Genomic DNA, 24,119 nt, shown 5'->3' on the forward strand with positions numbered 1-24,119 from the left:
AGATAGATAGATAGATAGGTGGATATTTACTCAGCAAGATATTCGGATACATAGATAGATACACGGATAGATATAAGATACATAGACCAAGTGATGGACAAATGTTTCGTTGAAAGACCAAGTAAAAAGGCATATGCATTCCTGGTGGAATATTGATTAATTATTCAAGCAGGCAAATAAGACATATGAAACGATAGATCGTTTAGTAAACATATCACCTAGAGAAGCCAACTGGAAAACCCAACCATAAGAATGTGAATGGAAATTCACAAAACGAAAACGCTACACACATTGCTGAAAATTAAGCGGAAACATACATACGGTCCAGTATGTATGCACATCCTGAGTATATGTACAATAATATATGCGTCAATTCATATACACCGACAAACGTCTAAGATTTGCTGCGTATTCGACGAATTGATCTCAAGCGCTTCCAACTAGAACGCAATGTCAAGGAAATTTGGTGATTTGATCTCACATATCTACAACATCGAATGGTTGCAAGAACACAGCGCCTGTATAGTACTAATTGGTATGTACCCACCAGAACATTTACATTTGTTTACAATTGTTCATCCCATATCGTAAACGTTATCCGTGCATTCTCACAAACAATGTAGAACTTGGTATGTATTCGAATTCAAATTTTCCACAATTCGACTTACATGCTTGTTTATGACGCTTGATCAAACATTGGTTGCATCCATGAAATGCAGTGTTGACCACAGAAGCGTTGAAAACCTCGCCAATGTTGATCGGAACAAACAGGGGCTCCGACTAGTTGCAAACTTAATTCATGAGCTGCAAAATTAAGTCTCCCTTCATCCTGAGCTCCACGCGTTCCTTGAAAATAAGTATACACACCTGATATATATGTGATTGGAAGAAATGACTATTGTCGACGGATTTTCGTCGCGTCGGTGAAGCATGAGAGAGATGCGATCTACTTTATTTATTGCCTCACGGGTATGTCCAATTTTGCTTGTGCAAACACTGCTACTGCTCATTCGACGCTAGGTGCACCATATTTGATAAAGGCAATCACCGATGCTGCTCCTCATCTGAAATTCCGAAATGAAAAGTAAACACATAAGTTTGTTGATTTCGCGCAGCGAGACACACAAACCGCTCACTCCGCTTACGTGTTCAATAACCGCGTTTCACTAATCTACACTATTGCGTGATAAACGGAACCAAATAACAATCGTACGAACCACAGAGAGAACGCTAGCATACCAATTTGAATGTAATCGGTTTGGGGCTACGGACTGTTACTGATAAGGTGAGCCCCAACAAACCATGCAATCCAGCGTAAAATGTGGAATATTTGCTGGGTCGAATCGTTGAAAGCGGTATACAGTAGGAAGTTTGCCTACAAAATGCTGCTGGTATAAAATATCCAAATGGAAAAATTTGTGTACTGGAAGTTTCAGACCAAAAGGTATACCCGATGAATCACAAACACCATCTGTCCCCGGGAAAATTACACACCGAATTTAAAACAAGCAGGTCGTTCTTTTGAAACGGGTTTCTATTCTTATCACGAAAATTAAGTCAACTAAGCCAAAATACTGTTTAGGGTCTGTCCATGGTCGACAGTCGGCTCTAGCTCGAGTAAGCTATTACCATTCTGTTCTAGTAGGAGAAAATGTCGCGTCTAGGAATTATCATATTTGGGTCGTGTAATCAGAATTTCCGCAATAGGCTAAATATTTGACAGTTTGAAATTATTCTTCTATATTACCTTACACTCCTACAGTGTTTCACAAACAAGAGTGCATCACAATTCTTTAGTCAGTAAGATCCAAATATCGCGTTGCAAATGGACTAACCTAAATCGGAAATTCGGTTTCTATTTGTCAGAAACATTGATCAAAATATATATGGGGCTTCCAAATCTCAGATCCTTGATACATACCAACATTTGGAAAGACAGCCCTAGATAGAGTATAGATATTCCAGACGCGTAAATATAACTTCTCCACAGTGGTCATCTGTGTAAATATTCCCACGCGCAAACGTATAAAACACTTTAAATACAAATGCATGCTGGCGCAGTGTACTAGTTCTCCGGAACACAAATATATTGTGATGTTTTTCTGCTGTGCAGTGCAATATGCATATTTTTTCCCTGGGGTGTAAGTTTATCTGGCAGATTACATCGGGGCATAGACAGAAAGAGGAATAATTACGACGGATACATGTGAAAACTGTCGACATTACAAAACTAGATTACAGAATGTATTTGTACATATGGCTGGAAATATAAGGAGATTGTCGTTTATATTGGTAAAATAGATGAGTAAAAAATAGTCAAATGAATATTTAGGCACATATGCAGTTGAGTACATTGATGGCTCGCTAGATGGATTGACAGATTGAATGATAGATAGATGGATAGATAAATGAATGAGTAGTTAGATGGATAGATAGCTGGTTAAATTGATTGATTGATTGATGATTGATTGATTGATTGATTGATTGATTGATTGATTGATTGATTGGTTGATTGATTGATTGATTGATTGATTGATTGATTTGATGATTGATTGATTGATTGATTGATTGATTGATTGATTGATTGATTGATTGATTGATTGATTGATTGATTGATTGATTGATTGATTGATTGATTGATTGATTGATTGATTGATTGATTGATTGATTGATTGATTGATTGATTGATTGATTGATTGATTGATTGATTGATTGATTGATTGATTGATTGATTGATTGATTGATTGATTGATTGATTGATTGATTGATTGATTGATTGATTGATTGATTGATTGATTGATTGATTGATTGATTGATTGATTGATTGATTGATTGATTGATTGATTGATTGATTGATTGATTGATTGATTGATTGATTGATTGATTGATTGATTGATTGATTGATTGATTGATTGATTGATTGATTGATTGATTGATTGATTGATTGATTGATTGATTGATTGATTGATTGATTGATTGATTGATTGATTGATTGATTGATTGATTGATTGATTGATTGATTGATTGATTGATTGATTGATTGATTGATTGATTGATTGATTGATTGATTGATTGATTGATTGATTGATTGATTGATTGATTGATTGATTGATTGATTGATTGATTGATTGATTGATTGATTGATTGATTGATTGATTGATTGATTGATTGATTGATTGATTGATTGATTGATTGATTGATTGATTGATTGATTGATTGATTGATTGATTGATTGATTGATTGATTGATTGATTGATTGATTGATTGATTGATTGATTGATTGATTGATTGATTGATTGATTGATTGATTGATTGATTGATTGATTGATTGATTGATTGATTGATTGATTGATTGATTGATTGATTGATTGATTGATTGATTGATTGATTGATTGATTGATTGATTGATTGATTGATTGATTGGCCGGTTGGTTGGATGGTTGATTGACTGACTGACTTACTGACCGATTGCGAGGTAGATAACAGCAGGTCACATAATGGACCCAAAACTTGGGGATAAGTAAACGTAGCAAATTATTGAAAGAATAGCAAAATCTTTCACTATATGTAGCCATACAAAGATGGTTTTGTGTGCAAGTGTTGGCATTTTTTCGGTTTACGATGGATGTCAGTACGCCCATTGAAATTGTGAAACTCTATTATTTTCTTGGCGGTTGTCCCCACTCTGCCAACTCTGCACTTCCTCGTAACAAATCAAACATGATTTCATCAAAGATCCTTTCACCGTGTCGACCATTACACGCTTGATTGCATAATTCTAGTCCACTGGATCTGTATTGGATTTTCCTGGCAAAAGGAGAAAGTCTCTAAGTGATGAAAGAGCGTTTATTGTGCAGGATGCCGTCGAGCATCATCAGTCCCAGAGCGCCATGGAATCTTCGTCGATAACTCAGGTGTCTCAGTTGACCGGCATTTCCCCCGTTAGCTTGCATTGTTTCATGAGAGGCCAAATTCATCTCCACCCGTATTATTTCACTTTATTACAAAAACTCACGGGAGAAAACAAGGAGCAACGTGTCACGTTTGCCAACTGGCTGCTGGACAATGAAGAAATTGTTTCCAACATTCTATGGAGCAGTGAAGCAAATTTTTCCGGATTATTGGTTTTGAAAAGTGCTCAAGGCTCGCGTATATCATGGAAATAAACCGAAGAATTCGGTGGAGTTAAGAACGAGAATTGAATAGGAGTGTGCACGGGTGACGCTTGAAGAAGTTAACCATGCTGTGTGTCACATCTCATATCGCCTTTAGCTTGTTAGAGAAGAAAACGGTGGTTTTTTAAACATTTTTTGTAATGCCAGTTTATTCACAGTAGGTGAATTCACAGTATGTGAAAAAAGCTGAATGTTTGTGTTGGTGTTAAAGTTTAACAACTGATATTTAGTTGTGCGTCTAGTATCAGAAACCAAGCTTAACAGAGATTTTGATGGAAAAATAGACAGGGAAACCATTGCATTTCTGAAGGAATGTTGGATAACTATGTGAGCAAACAAGCAGACATATGGAACGATGAATGGGTAAAATGCGTCAATAATGAAATCCATCTGAAAGAACCGAAAACGGTATTTGAATAGAAATTTACAAAACGAAACCGTGAAGTACATAGTTGATTAGAGAGAAGAAACACCGTCTAGAATGTACGTACAGCTAACATATTTTCAATTTTGTTTGTGTCAATTCCCTTTCTTGGACGGACGAATAACTTTTGGTTGCGCATCTGACTGATAGATCTGAAGCGTTTTCAGCTAATGCACAATGCCGAAGATATCACCTAATTCGATTGTACATATCTGCAACATCAAGTGTTAGTGAGACTGCATAATACTAATTTGAATTTGTCCACTAGAACACTTTGCATTTGTTTTCAATTGACCATCCATGTCCTAAATTTTACCCGTGGATTCTCACAAACAATGTAGAATTAGGTATGTATTCGAAATGAAATTTTCCCTAATGCGATTTACACGATACTTAATGTTGATTAATCAACATTTGGCGTACCCATAAAATGCAGTGGTGCGCTGAAAACGCTGCCGTTTTTGATCGGACGCTCCGACCATTTGTGCACTCACATGATAAGCTGGCAAATAAAATTTCTTTTTTCCTGTGCTCCACATCTGTTTCAACAGTTGGTATACAGACTAAATATATACATGTGACAGATTTTCCATGATTTCACTGATTCCTTCACGGGAATGTCCAGTGTCATTTTTACATTTTACAAACGAATTTCTCTAATGCTCATTCGATGCAAAGCGACCTACATTTGCTAAATGCAACAACCGAAACGGTTATTCTTCTCAAATTTGGAAACGTGAAGGCAGTACATGAGCCGGGTGACTTCGATCCGTGTGACACACGAAATGCTCACTCCGCGTGGATGACCATCAGCCGAGGTTTCTTTCATCCCCACCAACTGGTGTGTAACAGGTACCAAATAAAAAATAACAAAACACTAATACAATGTCAGCGTATCGATTTGAATGTAATCGGTTTGGGGCTACGGGTTGCTTAGATAACTAGAACAACAATCAAACCATGCTATCTGGCAAAGTGAAATATCGCCTAGGGCGAATGACAGACATGTTCTAATTCACGTAAGATGTGATAAACAGCAATGCGCACGCCATGTTGTTCGTTCACTAGCCAGTGAAAATGCGCACGAAATATCTCTCAATTATTTTTGACGAATTTTCTAGGCACATTTGATAACAGTCGTTGAATGACTACCAAATTGTTAACACATAAGCTCGTGTGAATTGAGTACGCTTACCAGTGTGTTGATATTGTGCACCACTCATTTTCCTACTTGGAGAACACGGCACAGACCGACACTCTGGGCTCCCAAAAGTCCAAATGCGGAGAATCGTGGACTGCTTTACTTAATCAAACAATTTCCACTCACAGAGCTTCCCTGAAACTCATACACGAGTTTGTAAATCAGGAATAAGAAATCTGTGACCATCAGCTACTAAATATTCAATCTATTTTCATTGAGTGCTGTGCCTTAAATATTCACCAAACTTCTGCTTATACCATTACACCAACAATCACAGAGCGACGTAAGTACCTATGTTTCAATTAATGAGTAGGTCGCTAGCGCTCTTTTATCAATTTATGCACTTGGATAGAAAGCCTTAGTGGACATTCTGCATAGATCCCTTCTTAGAATTCGTCCCCATCTAACGACGGTAGCTTTCGGGTGTGACGTGAAATTTTATTGGTAGCCAATTAAAAATATCTTCGGACGCCGTAAATTAGATCCGATCCAAAGTGTGAATAAATATCCAAATACATAAATAGTTGGTCATTAAGCTGGATGCAATTGTTCTTGTATGCGCAGAATAAAAATTAGACTGCTAAATAAAGGTTTGCCTTGTTTCATTAGCCTGTCATCTTACAACAGTTAGGTTATATCAATATCCACACTCATTATATCCCACCAAACACTTGAGTATTGACATGTGTGACATGTGTGTGACATGGGATCAAGGTGCTCTCGGGGCGTCCGCTAACTGAATATCCGTAGGCATCCGACATAGAATCTTTCTGGATCTGATCTCGTGGTGATGAAAAAAATGTTAAATAATCCAAACAAATCCACCCCATGATTTGGCATCCGCTTCACACCTGCAAAGTGTAACGTGCGACTCCAAGCCTAAACGGACTCGGTCAGAGCACGTTTGTGAACCTGTCACCTGTGGCGTAAGCATGAGATAACTTTAACTGGCGACTCTCGAGTTGACAATACTGTGGTGCGGCCATTATTATTTTAGGAAACAAAAACCTGGCCGGTGCGCTTCGAAGACCTCAAAAGACTATCAGTATTTGCCCATCGATATCTTCCGAGCATTGCACAGGTCTAATGGGAACATCGGATAAGCAATGCACAAATAAATCAAATTGTATTCGGAAAAGAGAATTCGCTAAGATAGATGAACCGACCGTACTTCAATAGGACTCTGTTCTGTATGGCAGTCGAGAGACCTCCGCACAGCGTTGGTTTGGCACAACCGCGTGAAGGGAGAAAACGAATCAGAGGGGGTCAAACATTCACTTCAAAGGGAAGTATGATTATTGTTTCTAGCAATCTCAGTGGTGACATCGACGGACATGGTGCACACGCGCCCGGAATATTCCACATGCATGCAAAATACTTACAAAAATTGACAGCGAAAGTGAAAATAACACAGATGACAGTTTACTAAGAGTGATGTATTCAAAACAATTTAAAAGTTTTCACATCCCATGCGCAGCTACTTACCATGCCACCGAAACTCATCGACGAAAGAACCAGTAGCACTTAAAAATACCGCGCCTGGAGTACGCGGTTCTTACAGGTGAAAGTAATGATGATGAGGATCTAATACGGTATTTGATGAACATTTGAAGCAAAATTCAAACGAAAAATATTTGGCTCCGCTACCAATACCAGAGCCACAACTAGGAGTTATCTTCGTTTCTTTCCGAATCACTGTGAGCCACATGAAGTGTCTTTAGATGCAGATAAAATTTGTATCGCTCGATATCCTCTCACTTTAGTGCAAATATGTTTGTACATACACAGAGGAGATTTGTTGAATGGCCTTCCTCGGAAAAATGTATACATTATTAGGAACTTTATACTGCGGCTGTGTTATTCCGTTTTCAATTGTTTGTCTCCATATGGATTCCTCGTACAGATTTGTTACTTCAAAAATTGAGAGCGACTTAATTGCTCAATTTGTTCTGCACACAGTTCAAAGGATCTCTAAGGACATTCGGCCATTGTTTGTGTTATTCCGATGTTGAAAATTGAACATGATCAAGCGTTACGGCTTTAATATTTGCCAGCAATTTAAAAATTCTCATCAGATTTATGATCCCATCTTGTGCACTTTTTGTGTGAACCAAGCGTGCTGCTTTAATGGAAAAGCGTAAAAGTCAGACTTGGTTTCGTTTCCTTTACGACTGTTGCAGACTGTAACGGAACAGAATGACAGTACTCTGTTGGGTAACTCGTCCTCTAATATCTCAAGTACAGTACAACTGAAATTCTACGCATCGAACACCACGCGGCATTTGGCCGGACACAATTTTAGGACGATAACGTTCTGCTAGTAAACGAAAGAAATTTCCTCCTATATGCACTACAGTAAATTTAAATACTTCACACTAGAAATTCGGATTAAATGACATTTTGAATAGTCAACATACTCTGCTTTTACACCGCGTTTTCACAAACATTCAAGAAAAAGGTATGTCAACAACACCAACTTGCGAGTATTTTAGTTGCCAGGCAACAATATATGCACAATTGTGAGCATAAAACAGATCACAGAGTAACAGTCGAACAATGTTTAAACGATCATTAAGGAAAAAGAATTGGCTTGCATCTACATACAATTTGACACAATCGTAAAATTTCGTGGATACTGCTGAGGCTTGCTGTAAAGAAGCTCACTTGTGTCAGCTTATAACTGGTTAGCGCGGACGCGCCGCCTGTATCGTGTGGTTTACAGGACTATTACGTTTTCAGTAGTAGTGTGGCGATAAAGCATTAGTGGAATAATAATAATATTAATAATAAAAATGGTAGTGTTTATTGCATCAAATAGATTCCAGGGGCCTCGCAGACGTGAAGATATACAAATGTAGACGAAAATATGGGCAGCTGAAGGCGCGGTTCACAGACAAATGAAAACGTGAACCAACAGACAGGCGGCGAGATGCAATTGTATATGTACAGGTTATCTACCTAAGATATATGTACATATATATACGCATAAAAAAAGATAGATGGATAGCTAGATAGACATATACATAATGATCAGGAGTGTGACATTTTGGCAAAAGCTTATGCATGTATGTCGACAGGTAGAATAACAGGCCGAATAATATTTGAGTGGATTGATGGACTGACACAGGCTGACAGACAGCCCAACGCGGAGATAAATAATTATCTAAGTGGATAAATGGATAAATGTGACGATATATTCGTACATACATATAGCTTCCGTGAAAAAAGCATGCTAAATTTCGCGATGCATGAGCCAGTTATTTTGCTTTTTCTTCGCAATTCCCACAAAGGGTATGTATATATATATTATATATATATATATATATTTATATTTCGCTTGCTCGGTTATTATATGTCCAACATGTTGAGTAAAATATTTGTGAAACGACTCGTAAGCAACTCGAACTAGCTTGCATTTTTATCAGCGTTGATGACCTCGCGACTCTTCGTTAAATGCAGAGCTCCAAAAACTAGCGCGTCTGTATTTCTTCTTGATCTCTAAGCAAACAAAGCTTTGGAATTGGTTGCAAAATGAATTTGGTTTCTTCAAAAATAACGCGCTGTGCGATTGATGGACAAAAAACCGAGCGTACTGAAAGCACGCAGGTTTGCACGAGGTCTTCATTTAGGAATATTGTGCATCTCTGGTGTCCACAATCTTGCATGAATTCGTGGTCATTCGGAACATCCAATGATAAATTGTCCTTCACTTATATCAATGTTAGAGTTTGACTTCGACGAGCATATATGCCGAAAAGAACAGTAGATATTTTGGCTCAAAGAGCCGTCTCAATGAATTTCCACGATTTTGCCGTATATGTATATGTGATGGTGACGTAATTTCTTTCCAATCCAACCCAAGTGATTTTTGACAATTAGTACACATGGTACCGTGTTTTATGTCCAAATACATGCATTAGATTTTGCGCAACGTACCCATTAATCAGAAATTACTGGTGAACAGATCAAAAACAGTCGCGCACAATATGTACGAAGTTCTTACCCATACTCTCTGAAACAGATCGCGGTTGTAAGGCACTGGTACAAATTCCCGTATTCTTGTTCATGTTCACACCTTCGATGCGGAGGCTTTCTAATAACATTTAGCATACTTCACAGGACAAATGTGATAAGGTTTTTCATCTTGCCAGCGACAGGGTTCAAACTATCACCAATGAACCGGGCGATCACAAGACGTTTGTAGAGACTGTATAGCCTAACCGGTCATCACAAATGTTCCTATCGCCTTCGTGGTTACGCTTACCTAGGCGGTAGTGGAACTGTAATGATAGAACACTGATCGATGGTGCTTAAAATGTGAAAGTGTATTATGATTGCGAGTCAGTGGAGGCTATCGAGTTGCTTTGTTATTTGACGTTCAGCATGCAGGTACCTTAGTGTGTGTGGATTGCCGCCGGCAGCAATATTATCGTACAGAGTTTGGTAGCTTTCCATTGGATGTACGTTTGTTCCGTTTGTATACATCGCGCCTATTTCGCTGAATATTTTAGCAGGTTGGAAATCAAATTCCTGTGATGATGAAATGAGACTTTGATGCTTTGACATAAAAACGCTTTTATTCAACAAACTATTTGTCAGTGGAACGAAAATGTTCACGCCAAAATGTCGCATTTCGTTGTGTTTGCCCAAGCCATAAATCACCCGCAGCTAGTTTCACTCTATCGCAATGTTTTAATTAAGCTCCCTCCTTTCTTTTCGGTGCGCAACTCACTTTGAACTCGTTGTCCTATACCCTTAGAATGGGACTCATATATGTTCATTGAGAAAAAGCAGGTTGTTTCCTTCTCGATATCACGGTGATTGAGGAGACGTTAATGGATTACATGAATGATAACTGTTTGGTATTTGTGCGCTGATACAACGTTGATTTACAAGTGCAGGGAGCGGCATACAAAACAAACAAATCATCGGGAAATCCAAATAAACTATTAATTTGAGCGCATTTTCCGATAGGAACGTGTAGGCGAAGCAAAGGCTATCTAGTGTGTTTTTCTGTAGGAAGACAGGAGAGCCATCTTTCGCTCACTTCATATTAGTTTGCACACACCCATAAGGTTTCTAATTTTATGCAAGATCGGAAAATCGACGGCTAAACGAAGAGGCGTTGAGTACCTTCAGGGTATACTGAAATAACTGTTGTAGGTGTGTGAAGTGCGGCAGTTTATTGCCCGTGAATTTGGAAACGTGATTACCACTCAGGGCATACACAACTGTCACCGAAAATGTCGTCCATTAATGTTGGGTAAATAATGCATAGTTGGATTTTCTTTTGGAAAAAATTATGCGTACGGCTCTGGCTAAACCTAAAGATTCCGGCCGCGTGCTTGTGCTGCAGTCAGGAGAAGGTGACCATGACCAAATGTGCTCCTCCAGTTGGCAGCAGATAACGCTGATTCGACGGTCCTCAGATTTATTAAGTGTCAACAAAACGCATGCAAAATAGGGTTTTGGGTAGGTTCTTTGAGCACGTAATATCTACTGCGTAGACTTAATCTTCAACCTTTTTGATCAGGAGTGGCATGCCTATCCGGCGTCCGACTACTTGTGCCTTCGTGGAAAGCGAATATTTGCATCCAAGCATAAACCGCTTGTTTTATACAGGGAAATGATAGTCAAGCAGTATCATGAACAAGGAAGCTTCACAAATGCGGGAAGCAACAGTGACGTTCGGCTACGACCTCACGTGATGCTCCCATATTCGAATCTCTATAACAAAGCACGTATTTATCGTGTATCAATCCATCTACTTCTGTTTGGTCATAGGTGAACCACTGACAGCTAGCTTCCATGACAGCGTGTGGCTCATCTGGACAACGGTAGTAAAATGAAATATTTCAGTTGCAAGACAACAATGTAGCCACAATTGTGAGAATAAAAAGACCGTCGAAATCTTTGCTGACGCACTCGTCAAACTCCGTCAAACTTCAACGGAGGCTTGCCGTGAGAGCTCGCTTTTGCACCGTTTAACTGGCGGGGGCGGACGCCCCGTTGGTTTCGCGTGGTATATATAACTACTTCACTCTAAATACTAGTGTGCTGATAGAGCCCCAGTGGAATAATAATAATATTGTTTATTACATTCAATAGATTCCAAGGGTTTTGAAGAGGTTGAGAGGCACGAATATAGACGAAATTATTGGCAGATGAAGGCGCAGTTCACATACAGATGAAAATGTGAACCCATACGCAAACAGCCGTATGCAATTATAAATGGACAGGCCATCTACCTACGTACAGGCGTATATAAATATATACATATATATAAAGGGGATCCGCGATCGAGCGTTTTCGAAAATCCTGCAACAAGTAGACCTCCAAACAGAGAAGTATCAATAACCAAGTGTTTCTTCAGTCATCTGAGTAGTGGATGTGATTGCGCACGATGTGCATAAGAACAAAAAAGCGTGTGTCAAAATGTTTCAGTTTTCGATACATCTCACGTCAACATTCAGCTGTATTTGTACTTGTATCTTACCCAATATGAGAAAATAGGTGAAAGAAATGGCAATGATTATGCTACATATACGGCATCCAGCGAGATTTCAGTCGCCTGAAAATATGTTGCCCTCTAATTCAAGTGGCCGCAAATAAATGTCTCCCAATATTCCTCACATAGTCAAATTGTAGCAGAGTTCCGCATCATTATTCGGACTACCTTAATCATTTTTTCGATGCGCACGATTGCATAAGAATAAAAAAGCGTGTGTCAAAATGTTTCAGTTTTCGATACATCTCACGTCAACATTCAGCTGTATTTGTACTTGTATCTTACCCAATATGAGAAAATAGGTGAAAGAAATGGCAATGATTATGCTACATATACGGCATCCAGCGAGATTTCAGTCGCCTGAAAATATGTTGCCCTCTAATTCAAGTGGCCGCAAATAAATGTCTCCCAATATTCCTCACATAGTCAAATTGTAGCAGAGTTCCGCATCATTATTCGGACTACCTTAATCATTTTTTCGACCTTGCACATTGGGCGAAGTCTGGAGGAGAGACGACTAACTACCGTGTATACAAAGGCCCGGCACAAATAACAGAGATTCATTGAATCAGCATCACCGTAGGCAAAGCACATATTCGCATTTAATACGAAACTGAAATCAGCATGATAACAAGTAAGCCAAAATGTTACCCTATTTAAGCCTTTGAGGATAAATGGCTAGTACTCCTGAAACGAAGGAAACGAAAAACCAGATGTTGTGTGCAATTCCGCTGACTGAAAGCGGCCTAGTGGCTATCCAGTTGTCAACTTAGTGTTGTAACCGATTCAGGATTTCAAATTTCAGAATAGATTATTGGGCTTTTGTTCACGTTAAACTCCGTAATGCTTGTGGACTGAGGAACGCAGGAATTTGTGTCCATGACAAATAGCAAGCATACTTTTGTCAATGTGCAATGTGTGTTGGTGGTATATAATGCAAGCTGAGCTATGTCAAACGTTTATTCATCTATGCAATTAAGGGGAAATTTTTGGCGCACATTTTTTCTGAATTTGACCAATGAACTTTCAAATAACTCAAGGGGTCGACAAAACTTTAGACCATCTCCTGCAAACAAAAAACATGGAATTTTTAAATAGAGAGAATAAGGTTTTGTATAATATATAACATAAATTTATATGGCTAAGCAGGTGGAACGTTAGATTAATGTATAAGGCCACGGCCAAGTAGATGGACAAGTATACACTAATAGGGTATATATATATGGCGGTTTGGGAGGTGTATGGAAACACAGTATGGTTGGATAAATAGCAAGCTACCGGGGAATAGGAGACTCACTGGGATAAAAAATGCTCAATTAACGGGGGGCTTGCCTTAACCAAATTGAAAATTTACCTGAATTGCAGGCGCTCTAATTCGGCTTGTTTTAACACAATCATCAGAGCGAGAAACATTTCGTGCTTGCCTATTTCTCAAAAGTATTTCACATTGTCTTCTGTTCCCTTACTGGGCAGATGATGTCGGTTAAACATATGTATCACAGGCATTTTAGCTGAATTTACTAATTTATATCAACAAACGTTCCGGTAATCAGAACACTGATCAAATAATGTGCATGTGGAGCATATTATGTAGACTGCACTTCAGACATTCCTACCACAAATTCATCAGAACCAGTTAAAAAATTCTGGTTTTTGGTTACTTTTGGAATCAATTTAGGCCGGGAATGATAGCCAGTAAACACAAATAAAACACAAGTCAGAATCTTATGCAACCTTGCTGTCGAAATGGGTTAATCACAGCCACCAACGTTAGTCAGCATAATATTAGGTGAGATATATGTAATCACCAAACAGTGAGTTTAAACTGACATTTGTTTAGGTTTCGCCGGTTTCAACTTCTTACAACGGTTTTACTTTTTGCATCACTATTTAAGACTTGCAAGCGCAAGAATTTTATATTTCTGAATAGATAAAAATTGCAATGCCTAATCTCATGACAAATAAGGATTGATCCACGTACTCAGAAAGAAAGAAAGAATAAAGAAAGAAAGAAAGTTAATAGGGTTCTAAATACTTGCATGCACCCAACATGATTCGCAAACAATCTTTTTTGAGAAAAATTCCCAATCTAAATAGACTTTTAAACAGATATGAATCAGTTAGTCTTCTATAAAGCCGACTAGACTTACTCAAACGAATGCTAGTTGAACAGTAATTTTTCAGGCGGTGTGCTGACACCATCGGCAAGTAAATGGTTGGCCATTTGGGTGATGGATGTGAACGCGGAGGATATGCCTAAGAACAGAAGTTGTGGTTACAGTCCGCTAAATATTCTGTCAGTTGAATGACCACATATGCAGAAAAGCCCGGGTTTTTTACAGATTATAATTCGTCGATGGTTGTAATAGACCAAAACATAGTTTGGCCCAACATGTTCGGACGTTTTTATAATAACTGGACCTTACGATTCGGCAATAATTGTTCAAGCTCTCTGATTCTAGTTCTCAAACTGGATATACCGATTGCAATGATTTTGCAAATATTTGAGATTATAAGATACCGAATTTTAAGTGCCTCAATAAGCCCAATATTAGATAAAATAAATGCCACTTTGATGGTGTGAGCTGTTATTTAAAACGTTTTCCAGATATTTTAGTAACTGGACAAAATTCATGTGACTGCTTGCATCCACTGAGCACAACATCTGTTTTCATCGAGTCACAACTATCTTTCGAAGTATTCACACAAGAAATGAAACAGTCATTTGTCTTTTCAAAATTTGCTACGCTTTTTATAGAAAGAGATGCGCACAGCCTTTTGTAATCATGTAACGTCAGATTTTGGCATTTGAGTTTCAGGTCAATATTTTGCGCCCCTTCTACTGAAACAAATAGAAGTGTTTGCACTGTTGCTTGATTTTATTCAGGCTTCCTAGAACGAAACCTCTTTTATGAGAATTTGTTTTCGGAGGTAAACGTTAATATAATGGCTAATTTCTCCAGCACTACTTGGAAAATGTATTTTCACATAGCTGCCAAGAACGGGGCTGGGACAAACTGGGCTCATGCGAACACAATCATCTTGATATAAAAAAATGGAAAACGACACGCATCACAATAGAAGAATAGCTATGTACAGCGACGTCTATCAGAGCCGAGCCATGCGACTCTGACAGAACTAAAACAAGATTACCGAGAAAAACATGGCAGTGAAGATAAATCCATAAGCTGATTTATACAATGCATAGTATTTGCTGTTGCGCGCACGGACAGACAGACAGAAACGTCGATGTAAATAAAAGAAAATCTGTCAGCTTGGAAGCATTTTATATGTTGCTTTATAGCCTAGAATTTAGTATCATGTAATAAGGTCATAGCACCATGAAGATCTTTGGAAAAACATTTTGTGTTAGGACCATTTGCTCCCATGAGGTTCTCGCAGATTCACGTAGCATTTGATTCAAGCATGAGGTTCTGATTTTACTTTGAATGGTTGAAGTATTTCGTTAACACCTAAAGTGATCAAAATGCTCTTGATTTTTGAACGTTTAATTTGGATTCAAAGGTTTATCAGTAGTTCAACCGTTACTTATATGTTTACGCATAGTTTACAACAAACAGGTAATTATATGATATGATTAATGCATTCAGGTTAATCGCAATGGATATGCTGGAGGCAAAGTTACCTAGAGGAAAAAACTTAAACAATGGAAAACAATCAAATCTTGTTGGAAGGCCAACTTTTGACTTGCTTACGAACTCGTTTCAGTCATCATCCACTTTCAAGCACAGCAACTCAATCAGTGCGACAATTAATAACTAGAGCACATAGACATATCGGACACAGGTATTAGAGCTTCACTAAGTGCCACGCTGCATGAACCCCGTTTTTTTGTGCTAGAGTGCCAATCTTAATCACCGTATTTATTGACAAGTCAAGCAAATGCCCCATTAAATCTCGTTGTGGATTTAGAAGAAAATCTTCAGTTGTAACACCTTTTCAGTGACTGGCTGTCGTGCCACCCGAAGGATGTACGAGGGCTGGGACTCGTTCTGTAGGTATTTTGTTATATTTGGCAAACATTCAAAAGGACAAAAGTATCGTACAAATAGACAGACGGATACATCGGTGAACGAGCAGATAAATGGAGGGACAGGAATGTGAACAAGGAGAGCTCGATGAATGGGTGCACCGAAACACATTTTGGTAGCAAGACGGAGGAAGAAGGATGAATAGTTATATATATATATATATATATAATTATTATATCGATAGATGGATATTTATATAGAGAGATAGATAGATAGGCAGATAGNGTCAAACGGATTATTCGATAAAAAGATATATATCTAGGTTGATAGATAGATAAATGGGTTGAATGACAGAAAGCTGGACGAATAGGTATTTGATTTCATGGGCAACTGGATAGTGTACGAGAAATATATTGGTATACAGGTAAACAAATGTTTGAACAGTTGGAGCAAGGAAGAGGAAGTCCGCTTGACACATATATACAGGAAAGTACCTGAACGACTTCACTTGTACGTTCTCGCACAAAAACCTAAATGGCTAGCTAGATAGTGACGTGGATTAATATGAAGATATATGGAACGATGAAAAACCCATTTTGGAAAGTAAGTTAGCTTGATTTTCTTCGAGGTATAACAAAGTAGGTTGAAACTGATATGTTGTTATTAGATAATAATGAATAGCAATATTGTAGGGCGTTTACATTATGCCCATCCTCTGACTATCACTTGATTGTGATGTCCAATGTGATGTGTATGTATGTAACATGTATCTATGGGCTTAATGTAAATATATTGAGAATTTTATTTATTGGAATTTTGTTACAGTTAATTCTTTCAAAGGGTGCGTATAATTAATTTCAAAAAGGCTGATGGATTGACAAAGCAGTGATGATTCCGAAGCATTGTATGCAGTTGCCAAACCTGCTCAATTTCATCTGAAAGATGAAAAGCTCCCTAATACCACGTTAATATAAAGCAATTTAATATGATAGAGGGCCGTTTGAAGCTATTGAAACATTCTACCTCTCGTAAGTGTACATATTGGACTGAAGTCCTCCACGGCCTACAGACGGTAATTTTATATAAGCGCTAATAACAAAGAACCTCCCGATTTCTCAAATTTTAGCAACAACTGCATTTCTCCGTAAGTATATATTTCTAAATAGTTTTTACGGTCAGTTTGTTTTAACCTATTTTAAAAGGGACAAGCTTATTTGCATACAGAATTTGTGGTGATACACATCCAAACGTATTTGATCACTAGGTTGAAGTATGGGTATCTAGTTCCCTGCGAAACAATAGCTAAAACGGGGTAGACTTCTTTAATTTTTCCCGAAGCGCAACGAGCATTTGTTTAAGGAACCAAAGCTTCAGTCGTTGCAACAAAGGTATGCCTTAACAGATACTGGGTGAAGATAGAATCTTCTATCTGAACCCCATATTTTAGCGTCTAACCCAAAATTATGAATTGCGGGACAGACTATCCCTAGTATTCTTAAGTAGATCAGCCCGGAGAGGTATGCATATGTGTTGAATTTATACCCGTGACGCAACAAGAATGAACCTTTATTAGAATCTCGTTTCTTCCCTCTATGCGTTTGAAATAAAAAACAATGCGAGTTACGACATCAATGCATTCCGCGCTTCCGCAACTCTGCGCGAAAAACCCATACATCACAAGTAACTTGTTTGAGAGTTTACGTCTAGTGATCTAGATGACGTTTTTTTATCGCAGCGCTGAGAATAAATGGGAAATTCGCCGCTCACATTAAACCACCTCCCAATTTCTCTAATTAAATGACCAGGTTCGGATTACCGTAAGTAGATTCCTTCACACTTGTTTTCTGCAGAAATAATATAGCAATACATTTGATAAGTCAATTTTTAAATTAATCTGTATAAGCATATGAAAATTTTCCACCGTGCATTTTGAATCTCTACCTTGTAACGGTTTCATATAAAACCTTCTATCAGAACAAGACGTGAACCGGTCCGTTTAGTAGTGTTTCACTAGATGCGCTACATAAAAAGCAAGTCTTTGCAAGCTGTTGGCTTCCGGTGCAGAAATTGAGCAATATTCTTTGCAGTGAAAAGATGCTTGCACTATCCGTCTTGCTCAACAGAACAATAGATCATAGATCAAATAATCGAAGCTAACACAGTGCATAATTTCCAAAAGGTTTTATTGGATATATCGCCTGACATGAAGGCTGACAGGCCTACACTTTTCATTAATTAGAAAAAATTCAATTTATTACATTTTCCGGCCAAACTTTAAATAATCACATTAGTAGTACCGTTAGAACTGCACCGGAGAACAATTTACAAATACGACACTTACAAAAACAAATCATCTGATATTTGCTACCATCCAGCCACCTTGTTTATAGGTCCATTTCATCATGAGAATTTGTGTATAATCTTCAAACACCGATATGGACTATATGGTATTTCTATAAACTGTTTCCCACTTGCGCAAATTTTTTCTTAGAAACTTGAGAAAAAAAGCTTAGTAGCTTTCAATTGGTCAGAAGAAAGTTCATGTGCTGCACAGAACGACGTTCAAAAAGCGCCGCTGGAGTTTAAATTCATTGTGCCCTCTAACCGCAAAGAAAACCATATTGACGTTTTTTCAAAAGGTATCCACCAGGATATCTGCAAATTACTCTTCATCAACAAAACAAAATCTCTAACATTCTGAAGGAAGACGGGTGCAACAAATGGATGAATATTGCCCAATTACCAGATAACAGTGATCTAGGCTTCAATTTTTTAACAGTGTTTGGACTATTACGAAGCTACAAGCTGGGAGGCTATAAAGTTACCAACGGCAAGTTGCCGTCATGAAATGGTTGACTTATCAAGAAGCGCAATATGTGAGAATAAGCCTGAGGCACGTATTTGTGCAGTCAGGGTAAACGTCTATATTATTGTCCTAGATAGTAGCTGCCGAAACAACTTTTACTTCCATTCACGTAATGTAGCATCAAAGGACCAAACACATCCTGAGGCTGAATCAAAATAAAGTTCCACGGCGTACCAAAAAGTAAAACAATTAGATGAACGTATAACAGAACATAGATTCCCATTATGTCAAGTAGATAAACCTGGCTCCAAATTTTCGGAGAAATCTGAGCAACTTAAATAAGAAAACGCAAATCTTCACACAAAGGTATCTATATGTGAATACACTTGCAGAAATTGCACACGGCAATTAGCCAAAACTCCACGCAAATTTTGTGGATTCCCTCATTAACAGAGAAAACATAAGAAACCTCGTTTAAATATTTTTGATGAATAAGCATTTGCAAAGGAACTGGCCGTCAACTGAAAGTATATCGAAAACATTTTCCTGTATTTTATACATATATATTATCCTGTACGCTATCCCGTATCCCATGTCTGATAAAAGCCATAAAATTAGAAAGTCTAATCAATGCATTCAGTTTGATAGCCCATATTTTTTGGTTTCTGAATCAGTGTCCAGGTCACTTGCAGCCACTACTTTTAGTGGATAAATTAGAAACCCGAAACCGCTCCCGCAGGTTAAATATAATTCTGAGTATTCATAAATTGAGAAAATAATTCATCGAGATTGATAAACAAAATCTAAATACAATTTATTCAGGTAAGATTTTGTGGTGAAGCAAAGTTGCTCATGTTCACATAGGGTTAAACGAATGCCTGCATAAACCAAAGCGCAATGAGGACGTTGAGATTGAAATGGTTCATTTATAAATAAAGAGGAATTGGGATAATTTACCAAGCCATTGTTTCTTGATGAATCCTGTCCCATTCCTCAGAATTTACAATTTTGAACGATCCCACACATCCTCTTGCACGATGAATAATTTTGCATGCAACGTTCACACTTTTCTAAGTTATTTTAAGATTACCTCAATGTAATACCCAGAGCAATACACAGCTTTGTCTATTCATATATTTCAACGAGAATGCCAGCTGGCGCTAAGTAGGGGTTGCCAATTTTCTGTATTATCAGAGACACCATTCCAGATTCCACTTTTGAATTTCCGATTTGCTGGCAAAAAGATCTGCAAATAGTCAACATACCTCAAAAACTTTAACGTTCTGCCATCCTTTTAATAGTTTTTTGGCATTTTGTGGACGAAACCTCATGAAGAGCGAATCATAGTAAGGTGCATCACTGCCAAAATGACGATGAACAATCTGGAGCTGTTTTATTCTTCTAAGGCTTATTAGAATGGCGCATTTCAAAAACATTTCGTTGGTTTCAACTTTGAGGTTAAAGCCAGAATGTTGTTTCACAACCATAGAAACCATAGAATAAAATATTTACCTTACTGGTGGGACGAGATAAATAGTAGAAAATAAAAACATCGCTGCACTAATACGTAGCAAAGTGAACCCCACACACGCGCGAAGCTAAACAGCTGTGAGGAGTTCAATGCGCATTATGATATTTTGATATTCCTAAGTGAGGATACAAGTAAGCGAATGAGAAAATGAGAAAAATGGATGGAAGGACACAAGTTGCATTTCCCAAAAGATTGATTTATACAGATGGACAATTATACGGCCAGCCAGGCGTAATCGTAAGATAAATCATAATTTCGGCAATTGAAGCTCGGAACGTTGCATCTTCTTCATATTTAGATGTCATTTTATGGCTGCTAGAACTCGACCAAGATTTTGGGAATTTGTTCATTCTGAAGCCGAAATACCCTAAATTTGCATAGCAGTCATACGCGTTTTTCAGCTTGGACCGATTAAAAAACCTTGCTTTTTACCATTTGGCACTACCTATTGTGACGCACTTTTCATCCTTTGCGCACCCCAATCATAAGCAGAAGGTTTGTAAATATTTTAAATTGTTTTATATTTACCCTCCTACCAATTTTGATCGATTGGCCAGCAGGAAAAACTGCAAAAAAACAAAGTGTGCTCCCATCCCTTATATCCCACTGGGTCTAAAAGTGTTACCTTCAAGGCATAGCCATTCCACAGTAGTATTTTTTCGACCTAGCTGAATCCACAACTTCCGTGTCAGCCGGGAAACATCGGGGGGACGGATTTTCATTAAGCGACTTTTTAATCGCGGGATCCGAAGAAGATTGCTCCATTTGATCAGCAATTCAGCAGCACGTTGCGCAACTTGCATGCTCTCATTTGAATTGGTAACCGAAATCAAGATATTTCTGGCTATTAAAGTGGTTTCTTAAAAACTCGCCCTGCAGATCCATGGAGAGAAAGTTGTGGATAAGATGATACCGCATCTCTTCTTGTCCATTTATTGTCTTTGATTTTACCTATAAGTGGATCGGTGCACTCTGTTTGGCTTAAAATCTATCTACAGTGCCACCATGAGTTGCCTGTCAGTACAATATTGTTTTTTTTTGTGAAATATACAAATTAGGAGTTTGAGGCCGCCATAGTGGGCCACCCTGAAGAGCATTTTGATCTTCCATCCCACTGAGAAGCCTTCCAAAATATTTGGCAGCTTTTGAGGTTACAATTATATATACATATAGAGAGAGAGAAACTGGGATAATGGCACAGCGTCTATCGGATAGACTCCAGTTGTCAAGTGCAAGATTAGTGGTTTTGTGGATACAAAAACACTTTTATTTAGTCGCCCTTTGACTGAATAAAAAACAGTAACCTTATTACCCTGCTATAGACTCGCCAAATCTGGCTTCCGGTCATATTTAGTTTCAGAACATTTCGTCTACCTGTGCACCATTTCTTCCATTTACTCTGCTTATTTTCCGATTCCGATAAAGAATTTCTAACAATCCACACCCTCGGAATTTCTTTTGTTCTTCTCCAATTGTAGTAGGAGATAGGTGAACGATTTTTATTTCATTTTTTCCTATTTATCTTTCTACAGAATCTATTTAAATAAGAATTTCTTCCACACCCTCGGAATTTCTTTTGTTCTTCTCCAATTGTAGTAGGAGATAGGTGAACGATTTTTATTTCATTTTTTCCTATTTATCTTTCTACAGAATCTATTTAAATTAAAAGGGGGCTTTGATGAACTGTGTTAAGTTTATTGGGCTAGCGCACAGAATGTGCTTGAATCTTTCGAATACAGACACTTGTTGAACATTGAACAGTGCGAAAAATGTCTGGTCACTACTCAACCAAAAGAATGGCGGACAAATATGCTTGATAGCTACACGTGTTGACAATTGTGGTTGTCATATGCCTCACGCGGGAACACAAGGATTTTTAAATATATCTGACCATCACTTGCCCCACGCTGATCTCTGTGGTTACAGGCAGGCAGGCATAAATTGGTGCGTAGTTTATAGCAAAATGCATAGTCCCTGGTGAATGCTTGAAATGGTTTGAACAGACCAGATTATCTAGTTCCCAGATTTTTTATGACTGTAAGGCTTTGTGGAGCAACAGTGTACTCAGCAGTTGACGTGAAGAATTGCAAGCTTAGTAATAAAATTTTCCACTAATACATTAGTTAAATTGTGGGAGAGGGCACACAAATATGTTAACTAATTTCACTAATTGACCTTAGTACCATATTTTCCGCCATATTCGCAACAAAATTTAAAAACGCGATGAAATACTGCAATCTCTGAAGTTTTCCGAAAGGTTTTGAGAATTTCGTTCAACTGGACATATCAGGCAGTTTGACGGCTAATATTATATCGCTCTGGAGAGATGGCACTAGAACAATTAAAATGGGAAGGAGGAATCCGGGATATTCTTACACTTCTCGAGGAGAGTTCATTAATACACGACCAGTAAGATGTTATCGAGCAATCTGGATCGTAGGTAGTGGCATAGTGATAGTTATATCAACGAACTGATTCATATATATATATATATATATATATATATATATATAGAGGAATGTATGTGTGAGACTTCGGATAACTAAAACGCAAGTGCTTGTTGGCAAATGCAACGGGACCCCATTGTATACATGCGTTTACTTCCACATACTAACAAATAAATACACATAAATCTACCATAAATCAATTTTATAGCCACCGCAATTTATTCATTTTTGTCGACAGACTTGCGCAGAATGTTTTGACCGCTGTGGTAAAAGTCAAAATCAAATTGCTTTTCTAACAAGCATTTTGTCGGGCAGCTTGTTCTACCTCCCAATACACTCAAATATTTTCAGTCTTTACCTAGTGCACTAATAATTCTAGACTCAAGTAGCTAGCCAATTTCAACTGACCTAAAAACTCTATTTTTACCCAGGATTGAAGCAAGATGACGCCCATAAACAGCCCATTAAACCATAAGTTCTAGCTGTCTACGATTCGTTCTGCACCCAAAACAGTGCTTAATTCGGCAGTCTGCTGATTTACTCACCAGCAATGACGGCATGGGAATCAGTTCCACAATTATATCAGATAATATGTTCAAAGGCTCATTCCCACCGAATTCCAGAGCAAACCTCAAATGTAGTGATGGATAGTATAGTGGGTTTCATATGTTTTGACTGTTACTTGGCACAGCTGAAAGGCCAGGCAGCGATTATGTAAGCGACCTAAACAGATCTATCCTAAGGCCTGGCCTAAACTAACGCCCTTTGTGCATCATAAAACATTATGCGTTTGAGTCCGTTCAAGTGTGTCCCTATGTCGACCAGTTTAAAACAAAATGAAGGAGAAATCTGCATCACACATTTTTTTAGTATGAATCGCAGGCTCAATTGAAAAGGCTTGCTACTGAACTAATATGATGCAAACAAGTATTATGGCACAATTCTTGAACGAAAAAAATCGGTAACCTGGAAATAAGTCAGTTTTTTATTTATTTTGGCGACATTTTCCTGCTGAACACCGAGACGTTCACCTCA

General features: G+C 38.1%; 1 protein-coding gene across 1 annotated transcript in view; it reads right to left on the reverse strand.

The window, feature by feature from the left end:
• Nucleotides 1-2,420: 2,420 nt before the first annotated feature.
• Nucleotides 2,421-24,119, reverse strand: part of T265_11290 (hypothetical protein) — a gene marked incomplete at both ends in the record, with an annotated part of 54,416 nt that continues 32,717 nt past the window's right edge. The window contains one exon of the mRNA XM_009177906.1: nucleotides 2,421-3,460. Within this exon, the coding sequence (XP_009176170.1) occupies nucleotides 2,421-3,460 (1,040 nt within the window). The remainder of the gene's footprint in view (nucleotides 3,461-24,119) is intronic.

Source organism: Opisthorchis viverrini, assembly GCF_000715545.1.
Source record: "Opisthorchis viverrini unplaced genomic scaffold opera_v5_484, whole genome shotgun sequence".
In the NCBI taxonomy this organism is placed as follows: domain Eukaryota; kingdom Metazoa; phylum Platyhelminthes; class Trematoda; order Opisthorchiida; family Opisthorchiidae; genus Opisthorchis; species Opisthorchis viverrini.